The sequence below is a fragment of the Panthera onca genome, chromosome F2 (genome assembly GCF_046562875.1).
Source record: "Panthera onca isolate mPanOnc1 chromosome F2, mPanOnc1 haplotype 2, whole genome shotgun sequence".
In the NCBI taxonomy this organism is placed as follows: Eukaryota; Metazoa; Chordata; class Mammalia; order Carnivora; family Felidae; genus Panthera; species Panthera onca.
The window spans coordinates 49,694,394-49,706,433 of NC_138356.1; the positions used below are offsets into that span (position 1 = coordinate 49,694,394).

At 33.8% G+C, this 12,040-nt stretch overlaps 1 protein-coding gene across 49 annotated transcripts in view; it reads left to right on the forward strand.

Moving 5' to 3' along the window:
* The window catches only part of RIMS2 (regulating synaptic membrane exocytosis 2), a 602,465-nt gene that overhangs the window by 295,918 nt on the left and 294,507 nt on the right, over nucleotides 1–12,040 (forward strand). For 25 of the 49 annotated variants that reach the window (XM_060611082.3, XM_060611085.3, XM_060611091.3 and 22 more), the window contains one exon: nucleotides 10,338–10,405. In XM_060611082.3, coding sequence (XP_060467065.2) covers nucleotides 10,338–10,405 — 68 coding nt within the window. Of the gene's footprint in view, nucleotides 1–10,337; nucleotides 10,406–10,533; nucleotides 10,743–12,040 lie in introns of all 49 variants that reach the window. The other 24 variants (XM_060611071.3, XM_060611073.3, XM_060611075.3 and 21 more) reach the window with 1 other exon arrangement.

Genomic DNA, 12,040 nt, shown 5'->3' on the forward strand with positions numbered 1-12,040 from the left:
TCGAAATTAAAACTATAAAAACAACATGAAAACAATAAATATAAGTAGATTTCACATACATTTATGAAATCACATTCTTATGAATCTACTTTCCTGATTATAAGAGATTCAGGTTACCTCAGCTTGGATTAAATTAATATATCCCAAATGATAGGAGGGATACTTACTAAAACTCATATAATGGATTTTTAAGTAATTTTTATTCCTGCTTACTGGCATTAATTCTATTTTTAACCACTTTTAGGTAGCTCCTTAAAATTGCTTAAAATCTATTGCAAAGTAATTACTTAATCAAGAGTTATTTTTAATATCACATATAATTAGAGGCTGATTTAGATTATGTGACCTTTGAGTTACTGAATAGGATCAAGTCTGTAAGATAATAATTCCATAAAATTTATTTTTAGCACAGGGTTTAAGAATGTCAATTTTGGAGACAGACTACATGGATTTTTAATCCTGGCTCAATTATAGCCTAATAATGTGATCTTGGGCAAATTCTTTGAACCTCTCAATTGTACTTTTCTCACCTGCAAAATATAACACTGTTATCTAGTTTAAATGGTTATTGTGAGGGCTAAGAATCAGGTAGAGTGTATATTCCAGTAACTACAAATAGCACCAAAATTTAGTGGCATAAGACAACCGTTTAATTTGCTCATGGAATCTGTGGGTCTAGAATTTCAACAGGACTTAACAGGGACCACTTATCCCTAGTCTGGACCTAAGCCGTGGGTGGGGTTTGGGGGTGGGGAGCTGGAACCTCTGAGCCTTCTCAGGTATTTCTCTCCTCATGTGGTCTCTCTAGCAAAGGCTAAGGAAATGTATTTCTTATATATGGTTTCACAGTTCCCAAAGCGCATGTCCAAAGAGAATGTTAGGAGGAAACCATGCCGTCCTTTTAAACCCAGCATTTTAGTTTTCTCTCCTAGTAATACATAAAGCAATCAGTGTTATCTCACATCTGATGAAATCAGTTATGTGAGTTGATAATAAAGATCAGCAATTCCCAAACCTTGTTTCCAGTAGGAAACATAATTCATACTCCGGTCATATTCTTTTCCTAGTGATATGACTAATTGCTAATTTCTTGCATAGCTTTACTCCTCTCCTTTCTTTCTCATTAAAGAAATTGTGATTGACATTAGCACAGATGCAAATTTGAATTAATTCTCAACTGAAATTTACTTTTGTTAAAGAAAGTTAAATAATTTGTAAACTACATAATTTTATCAGTTGCATTACTTGTGACAATTTACAACTGTGTTATAACATAGTGGCTGAGAACCGCTGATGCGGATCAGGAAATAATGTCCAATTACAGGTTGAGGGAAAGATTATTTGCTAATATTCTACTACTTATCATTTCCCAAATATATTATATATACTCATATTGGCCGCAGTAGTTCGATATATTTCCCTTTCTTTGCTAGGATTATGTTATTTTCCTTTAAGAAAGTAAAAGCCTCCAGTATGTAAAAGTTTACTGTGTATTTCAAGGTATAGTTTAAATGTCACCTATAAGCATTTCCTAAGTATTAATCTCTCCTTTTTCTGAATAATCAACAATTTTTTTCATGAAATGCCACAGTTTTGATCCTAAGAAGCAAATTTTTCCACACTGTAGCATCTTAGGAAGAGAGATAATTCTTCCATTAAATGCTTATCATTGTGTAATTGTAGCATTTTTTTTTAGTAATAAATAACGGTATATATTATAATTGAAAGTAACTTAGATGTAATGAAATAGAATACAATGGGTGTATATTAAGGTATGTTACCCTATGTTATGCTGTGTTATATGTTTTACCTGTGTGTCTTTCTAGAATGAGTTTCTTGAGGTCCTATTTGTACCCACAGAATCTATAACAATTTCACACTGTGTAATAATTAAAATAAATTCTCATATATATAATATGTACAACCATTTAATCAATATTATTTTCTTAATAATAATGTATCCATAACCCCAAAGGAGCAAGATTTTTAAAAAAAACAAGCTAATTATGAATAATGTTTTGTCTTCCTATTTAAAATGCTGATGTATTTTGGGCGGCATTGGTTTTACTTTGGAAGTTGAGACTTGGTCTAAAGAATCTATCTGGCCTTTTAGATCTACTGACTTTTATATTTTGGCCCCTGTCTTTAAAACCTGCTGCTTTTGAAGCTGGCAATATATTAGGAACAAATTACCATAAACTTAGCAGCTTAAAACAACACACTTTACCACCTCACAATTTCTGTTATTCAGGAGTCTCAGCATGGCTTAGCTGTGCTCTCTGTTTAGAGTCTCAAAGCTATAATAAGGGTGTTGGCCGGGCTGTGGTCTTATCTGGAGGCTTGACTGAGGAAGAATCTGATTCCAAGTTCAATGAGGTTGTCAGCAGAATTCATTTTCTTGTGATTGGATGCTACCCAAAGTTCTAGATGGTACCCACAGTTCCTGAAGACAGCCTGCTGTTCCTTGCCACACAGCCTTCTCATCATGGCTGCTTACTTCATTAAGCTAGCAAAGATAATCTCTAGAGCAAACTGACTAGTGGTACAGTCTTGCTAATGATATCATGGGAGTGACATTCCATCACCTTGCCATCTCACCATCTTGATTAGGAGCAAAGGCATGAACACCACAAGGTGGGGGGATTATGGGGCACCACCTTAGAATCAGTTTTCCACCCCAACAGTTGTTTCTGAAGCAAGTCCATGGTGCATAATTGGGAAACCGTTGCCTTAGAGAATATTCTCTCTATATAACTTTTTTCTTTCTTTCTTTCTTTCTTTCTTTCTTTCTTTCTTTCTTTCTTTCTCTTGGGTTTTGAGTCTCCTTTAATACTGAACATTGTCCTTAGGGGGGAATACACTTATGCCTTATTATCAGTTTTAATGCCTACTTATGAAGAAAAATGACCCTTCAGGCAGGTTTCAGCATTATGTCTCAAAATACAGTTCCTCAAACACTTGTTCCATGAGAAAGGTTAGTGTTCCAATTAAGTTTGTGGAAATTATATAATCCTTGTAAAAAAGCATATTGTCATTGCTATCTGAAAAATCCTTCACTCAAGAAATCTTATTTAGTTGCATTTAATCCAGAGTTTTCCATATTTATTTGACTAGAGGATCTTTATATCACTCAACCTATTAACATTTTGCAGAATCCGTGTTCCATGTTGGGAAATGCCAACATACATAGCTTGACAAGTTAAAGAGAAGGGTAGAAAATTAGGAAGAGAAATGAGAGGAAAAATAAAAGATTATAGATGAATATTCCCTGTCTATTTTAGAATGGAAGTTGATTATTTCATTCTAATAATGATGAAAATGATAATACCATCAAATTGGGGTAACTCTACAATTTGCAAAGAACTTTCATGACCATTATCATATTTAAACCTCTCAACAATCTGTGATATATCACAGTTAATCTCTTTTTATACAGATGAGGAAATGAGGCCTAATGTATTACTTGACTTGCCCAAGTCATAAATTTAATAAGGAGTGAAACCAATACTTTAACATAGGTTTCATGGCTCTAGCTATAAAACTCTTTCTGTCACAACATGCTGTTTCCTTAAAGTGTGGTTAAAGTTAAAAATGAGGATGTTGCAGAATATTTTTATATAATATATGATTTAATTGCAAAACCTCTGTTAATCTAAAGTAATGATGTCTCTGTCTCAAAACTAAATAAAGGTTAACAAAAAAAAAATTAAAAAAAAAAAAAAAAAGGGGCACCTGGGTGGCTCTGTCGGTTAAGCATCCAACGTTGGCTCAGGTCATGACCTCACGGTCCGTGGGTTCGAGCCCCGCGTCGGGCTCTGTGCTGACAGGTCGGAGCCTGGAGCCTGTTTCAGATTCTGTGTCTCCCTCTCTCTGTGACCCTCCCCCGTTCATGCTCTGTCTCTCTCTGTCTCAAAAATAAATAAACGTTAAAAAAAAAAAAATTAAAAAAAAATCTAAAGTAATGAAAACAATGACATAAATAGTTAATAAACTCTTTTATTCATTTAAGGACTTAGAAAACGTGTAATAAATGGAATATCTGAACTGTTTTCTCTGAGTATTCAACGCACAACACACACATACACATAAACACAGTATTGGATTAGTTTGTATTTTACAGTAGAGGTAAGTGAAGGAGAAAATCTTAGCCTGAAATGTAAGTCTTTGATTACTTTTTTAAATCAGGTTTCATATTTAAATGTGTTTAACGGGCTCTAATAGAATCATTGAATGTCAGAGTTACAGAGTTTAGTGTGCTTTTTGTGGAACTTCCAACTGAAGCAATGACCTTCTCTACATTATGCTGACAAATGGTACTACAGCCTTTTCTTTGAATTATAAAAAGTTGCAAAGGTAGCACACAGAAACCCCATATGCCCTTCACCCAGTTTCTTTCAATGATTACATCTTGTATAAGTATAGTACAATATCAAAACCAAGAAATTGACATCAACTTATATAGTTTATATAGTTTTATGACATCACATATATGGATTTATAAACCTCTGCTATTATAAAGATACAGAACTACTGTACTGTAACAAAGATCTTTGTTATGCTACCCCTTTATAGTAACATTTTCTTCCTCCCCCTGCTCATCCCTGACCTCTACAAAGCACTGATTTATTTTTCATCTCTATAATTTTATCATTCAAAGAATATAGTGTGAATGAAATCATATGGTATGTAACATTTTGTGACCTTTTTTCCCCCCATTCTGCATATTGCCCTTGATGTCCATCTATGTTGTATGTATCAATAGTTTTTTTATTACTGTAAAAAAGACAATAGTCTTTTTATTACTGACTAATATTCAATGGTATGGATTTGCCACAATTTGGTCATTTGCCTATTGAAAGATATTTTGGTTGTTTCTACTTTTTGGCTACATATTTATCCTTATTACAAATAAAGGTATCCTTTTTAGTGAAATTTCTCTTCATATAAAGAGTTCAGCCTTTTACCATTAAGTACGATCTTAGCAATAGTTTTTTTTTTTTTTTTTGTCAATGTCCTTTATTTATTTGAGCAAGTTCTCCTCTATTCCTTGTTTTTCGAGAGGTTTTTTTTTTTTAATCATGTTTTTTCTGCATCAATGTGATTTTTCTCTTTTAATTTGTGAATCTAACAGGTTTCATTGATTTTCAATATTCAACCAGGCTTGCCTTCCAGCAGTAAACCCCATTTGGTCAGAGTGCATAATAGTTATTATATATTGCTGAATTGTATTTGCTAATATTTTGTTAAGTGTTTCTCTGTTCATAAGGGATATTGGTCTGCATTTCTTTTGTTGTTTGCCATTTTCTTTTTTGTATTTTGTTCCCTCTGATTTTTGTTTCTGTTTTTTCCTGCCTTCCAATGGATTATTTGAACGTTTTTTTAAGAATTGCATTTTGATTCATCTGTAATGTTTTTTGAGTGTATTTCTTTGCAAAGATTTGTGTGTGTGTGTGTGTGTGTGTGTGTGTGTGTGTGTGTGTGACTGTTCTAATATATATGCACAACTTATCACATCCTACTGGTGTTTACATTTTACTGGAGTGGTGTGTAGAAACCTTACATACTTTAAGTTCCTTTCCCTTTCCCTGTTTCTAATGTAATTTTCTTACATATTTCTTCCATATATGTCAAAAGCACATCAAACAATGTACCTTTTGCTTCAAACACCAAATATAATTTAGAAAGTTCAAGAGGAAAAGGGAAGTCTATTGTATTTACCCATATTTTTGCTTATTATATTCTTTATTCCTTCTCAGTATTTCAGGTTCCTTCTTCTTCTTTTTTTTTTTTGTTTATTTTTGTTTCCAAAACTTTCTTTAGTCATCTTTTAGGTCTGCTGGTAACAAATCCTCTTAGTTTTCTTTTGTCTGAGAATGTCTTTATTTCTCATTCATTTCTGTAACATAATTTACCATATTTAGAATTCAGAGTTGACATTCTTGTATTTCAACAATTAAAAATATTGTTCTATTTTCTTCTGGCCTCCAAGGTTTCTGATCAGAAATCTACTGTCATTCAAATTGTTTTCCCTCTTTAAGTAAGGTGTTGTTTTTCTCTTGCTCCTTGCAAGACCATTTGTCTTTAGTTTTTAGTTTGATCCTGGTAAGTCTTGGTACAGATTTCTTTGTGTATTTCTTGTTTGGGGATTTATGTAGTTTTTTTGAATCAGGCTTAGCTTACACATTTTACAAATTTGGGAATTTTTCAGTCTCTATTTCTTCAAATACTTTTTCCATTTTAGCTTCTTTTTCTTCTTCTGAGACTACAATGACATGAATCATAGATCTTTTGTTATAATCCCTTAAGCCTCTAAAACCTTGCTTATTTTATTTTGTTTATTTTTTTGTTTATTTTTTCTATTATATTTTTTTTCTATTTTATTTTTTTCCATTTTACTTTCTTATTTTTTTAGCCTATTTTATGTGTTTTCAAACTGGGTGATTTCTGTGATTCTATTTTCAAGTTAATTGAGTTGTTCCTCTGTTTTCTGTATTCTGTACTTGAGCTTATCCATTTGCTTTTTAAATTTCAGTTCTTTTTCAGTTCTAAAATTCCATTAGGTACTTTCTTGTGTCTTCTGTTTCTTGTTCTAGAACTGGAAAGCCCAGCAATATATTTTTGTACTGTTACCGAGGGAAGAATATCTTATTATCTTAGTTCTGTTCTTTGAAGCTATACAAAATAAGAATATTAATTGATAAATATTATTATCTAAATACTAATAGTCCTAGTAGTTTAGGACTATTTCATATATTATTTACGTTGATTACTGTTCGTTTATTTATTTAATTTTTTTAATGTATATTTTTGAGAGAGAGTGAGCAAGCAGAGGAGGAGCAGAGAGAGAGGGAGACACAGAATCTGAAGCAGGCTCCAGGCTCTGAGCTGTCAGCACAGAGCCCAACACGGGGCTCGAACCAACGAACTGTGAGATCATGACCTGAGCCAAAGTCCAGCACTTAAGCGACTGAGCCACCCAGGCACTCCTTGATTACCGTATTTAATTCTGAAATAGTACTAATTTTTACTCCTTCAACAAATGTTTACTGAGCCTATCATATGACACTTTTTTTTTTCTTTTTTTTTTTTTTTGGCCAATCAAATATTTTTGCTTTGGTTTCAAATGGTTAAGCAGCTTGTATACTTTATTTACTAAAGAAAGAACTTCATTTGTGCTTTTTTTGGCGGGTTGCAGGCCTTGAGAGAAAGAGACATTGTGAGCTGGGTTCTCACACCTTCACATAAACCAGACAAGAATTTTCATTTACGGTTTCCACACTTTATTTAACCCAGTTTGGAGATCTATCAGTGCTTTGTGTCAAGCAGCATTGTATTTTGAAAGGGTTTTCTGGAAAAGAAATACTTTCAGCTCTTTGGGTAGCCATAAAATTATAATTGTTGATTTGTGCCATGGGAAAGATTGGGAAGCCCTTCTCTATTTCATAGATTAAAGAACATTTTTCCCCTACGAAGTGAATTTTGTGTATATTAGCACAATTTTATCATCCTTCACAAATAAACTTTTTTTTTTTAAATTTTTTAATATTTTATTTATTTTTGAGACAGAGAGAGAGGCAGAGCATGAGCAGGGGAGGGGCAGAGAGAGAGGGAGGCCCAGATTCGGAAGCAGGCTCCAGGCTCTGAGCTGTCAGCACAGAGCCCGACATGGGGCTTGAACTCACCAACTGTGAGATCATGACCTGAGCTGAAGTCGGATGCTCAACCAACTGAGCCACCCAGGTGCCCCCTTCACAAATAAACTTCTTAAGAAAATTATCTCCAGTGGTTCTCATACATTACTGAGATCATCATCACCTGGTAGGTTATTAAGAAACAGATTCCTAGGCCTTATCTACAGAATTCCTGATTAATTAAGTCTTGATTGGTGCCCAAGAATTTGCATTTCTAACAAGTTCCTAGATGATGTTGATAATGCTGTTTAGAGGATTTCACTCTGGGAACTATTCGTCTACACAATTTTTCTACTACCTCGTCTCCCTTTGATTCTTTAGTTACTTCAACAGATTTTAATTTTCATCATTCTACCCAAAGTGCTTTCTCTAACATCCTTCCCAATCTTCATGTCACCAAATCAAATGCACACTTTTCCATTCCTTATCGACTGTATAGAAACCATTCACCATAGTTGCCTTCTCCTCCTGCTGAGGAAACTCTCTCCTATTTGGTTTGCAGAACTTCATGTCCCTCCCTCCTTTTTTTCCTGGCATGCTCTTTCTCAACTTCTCTTTCTTTCAAATCAAACTCCAAATGTTAGAATTCAGTTGGGATCCTCTTTATACCTTACTTTCCATTCTGTTCCTAAATGATCTACTTACTCCAATCTGTGTACTAGTAATCATGTACTAATTATGTACATAATTTATGTCTGCAGCTCAGACCCTTCTCTGTTACAACTTAACAAATTGAATTTTTATATGCTCACTTGAATGATTTATGGGTATTTTGAATAATATATCCAAAATCAATTATCATAATAAATTTCAAGGTGTATATTTTTACCATTTTAATATCTATGAATCCTATAGTCAATGACATTTTAGATTCTGTGAAATAGAGTAATTCCTTCCTACCCCTTCCTAATAAAAAATGCTTTTTCTCCAGTTTTTTCCATTTCATAGTCTTTCCTTCCATTCAGTTATTATTGCCAGAAACCTGAGAGTTATCCTTGACTCATTAGTGTTTCTTAATTTTTTTTTTTTACGTAATCTCTATACCCAACATGGGGCTCCAACTCATGCCCCCAACACCAAAGTGTCATGCTCCACTGACTAAGCCAGCCAGGTGCCTCTTTTCAGTCTTTCTGAATACTCTTATATCTAAATCCGAAGCATCTCTCAGTTCCCTCTTCTCCTACCTTATCCATTGCCATCACCTTTGTTTAAGCCGTAATTACCTGCCCAATGGAATATTGCAAATGCCTATTAACTCTTGGTGTCTTTCAACCCAATCTGGAGTTAGTACTTACATTTATCTTTTTAAAATGTAAATCAGTTCATGTCACCATCGTGCTCAAAATCCTTCAGTGAATGGCAGTCATAATCTCTAATAAGCATGAAAAGGCCTCTCTAAGCTGGTTTGTGCTGCCTCACCTCACTTAGCATCTTTTTGGTTCAGACACACTGAAGTTCCAAGTTGCTTCTTCCTAGCATGGTCTTTCTTCAACTTTCCATCTGCCTGTTCCCCTGCTTGACCTTGAGGCCACATACTTCATTTCTCGTTTTAAACATCCCTTCTTCCGAGGTGTTTGCTGAGCCCAAAATCTAAATTAGATCCTATTATACTCTTTCATGGTGTGTTGAGAGTTCTGTCCTTTGCATGTATTATACTCTCCTGTATGACACTCATGATTTATTTATTGTGTTTATCTCCACTCTGTTCTATGTCTCATTGTTTTACTCCTTATGCTAGAGCTTAGCACAATGCATAGCAAATGGAAGGTGTTTAGTAAATATTTTTAAGTAAGAGAAAGTACAACTAGAGCTTAAAAAGATACATGTGCACATATAGACTAAAAATAATTTTTTTTTCAAATGTAAGGCAAATGAGAAGCACCTACATTTGGGAAATGGAAAACCTTTCTTAGTTGCCAGTTACATAAGTTGTGTGACAAAATTATTTTAAAAGAAAATTTACTTTTTATGAGTGCAATTTCTGCAAAAAAGTTGAAAAGTTATTTCGAAGTAATTTTAAATTATTCATGATATTTAAGTGAAGATTTATTTTTCCTAATAGAAATTGAGTGACTCTGTTTTGTCATTTTCTTACAAAACTAATCTTTTGTGTAACCAATTCTTCTTTTTTTAAGCCACCCAAAGTTTTTTAGGAGGTTTCAACATTATAAAGAATATCATACTACATTCCAGGAACAACATTTAATTACTTGGCTTTTTGTTGTAGTGGTTATTGGCAAACCACTGTCTAATTTTAAAAATGTTCCTTAATCTTTGCTCATGTCTATAGGCCAGCATGGAAAAAAAAAAATAACCTGAGTAACAGACACAGTGGATAGTTTTTTTCTTTTTTGGAATATATAATTTTTTTCATTTCTATTCCTGTTTATTATTATTAGCCTTTTCTCTTCTTGCAGAACTTTGGCCCTGTAGGATCCATCTAGAGTACATAAACTTTATATTCTGCATTCTATAAATTTTACTCATTTGGAATCTTAGCTTTCTCTTGGTATATATAGTGAGTGCTGCAGACAAAGTTCTTGAAACCAGAGAGGATCACACAGTTAACAATGTTTATAATGTCTTTGTCTGTCCTTTCTTTCGCTGTCTCCTTTACTGCACTCTTTGTCTGTCTGACTCTCACAGGAGACATGGATTACAACTGGTTGGACCATACGTCTTGGCATAGCAGTGAGGCATCCCCAATGTCTTTGGTGAGACATGTGGAGCCTTACTATTTAATTTTCGTTTTTCATTTCACTTTTCCTTTTTGATTTACACCTTTGCATGTTTTCTTTTTTGTATCTTTTTTTTTTTTTTTCTTTTTATCCCACACCTGTAGGGGACAGTCAAAAGGGAAAAAGAAAAACTAGTGAGCAGGCAGTTTTGTCGGACTCTAACACCAGGTCTGAGAGACAAAAGAAAATGATGTACTTTGGTGGCCACTCTTTGGAAGAGGATTTGGAATGGTCTGAGCCTCAGATTAAGGACTCTGGGGTAGATACCTGTAGTAGCACAACCCTTAACGAGGAGCATAGCCATAGTGATAAGGTACTGAGATTGTGGAGCCTGCCTTTTAACCTGCTCATTTGGTCTTCGTTTGCTCTCTGTCACTCATTCAAACAGAACATAATAAAAGGACAGGGCATTTCAGGGGTCAATGTAGCATTTCTTAAGGTGCAGAAAAGAAAAACAAAACCAAAACAAACAAACAAACCAAAATACTTCTCGCTTGTTTTGCTGTTTTTGTTGTTTGACGGCATACCAAAAAATAAGTAAATGAAATAAAAAATTAGGATCAAAGGAATGCTTTGTCTACGGTCGCATGAGAGAACTTTGTGATGTTTTTATAAACCACAAATATGAAGAATTTTTGGATTGGCTTATTTGATTGCTTGCATATGTTTTCCTTGGGATGAAAATTAAATTATTAATAGTTTCAATCCCAGGCAAAAGGGAGATAATTGGGTCTGTTTGCACAGAAAAAGTTGTTTTTCTTTTTTCCCTTTCACTGTCATTTTGCTCTTTTGTTTTATTGTCATAGCATTTTAATGTAGTATTAATTAGTACTAGAACCATTGCCATCTGCTTTGGTATTTATTATTTTTGCTTTTAGTGTAGTGAGACTTTTGAAATCTTTTTACCATATAGATGTGATTGATTGGAACTTGTCTTTTGCCTGCCAAATTCTGCATGAAGATGTGCATGTTACTTTTAGATAACTGTGAAACTGTGATTACACAAATCATTTACTTTGTTATTTGACATATAATTCATAGTGGATGGTGTCATGATTCGTAAAGGGTTTGGTTCTTCCCTGACAAAGAGATAAACTCCTAACATTTTCAAGCTACTTAACAGTGGATACCACTGAGTTAGCCAACAAAGTTAATTTACTAAATGGATCAAAGACCTGAAGGAGTCAATGAACCTACAAAAACTGAGAACTATAAACTAGCCTCACCTTTGAATCAGGCCTGTTTTCTCTCATGCATATTCAACTGAAAAGTTACGGAGGCTTGTGTATCGTTACAGTTTTAACCTAGAAACCTGTTTCAAGGAAGCCCTCATCATAGGTTCAAATTTCATGTTTTAATATAACTTTAGCTTTTAACTGTTACTGTAATTAACTCTTTCAGAGTCTTCCAAAAGCGTTTGAAGATTAAAATATCATTTTTAAATGAGTTTAGCTACATAGAATTTCAATCCATCTTTTTTGTCTTGTCCATTTTTAATTAATCTTCAGCGCGTGGATAGTTTGCATGTGTTTTCAACATTTCTCAGATTTTATAGAACGATATAACTGCAGTAATGTGTGAGGGCTCTGTAGGAATTTGAAATAATTGGAT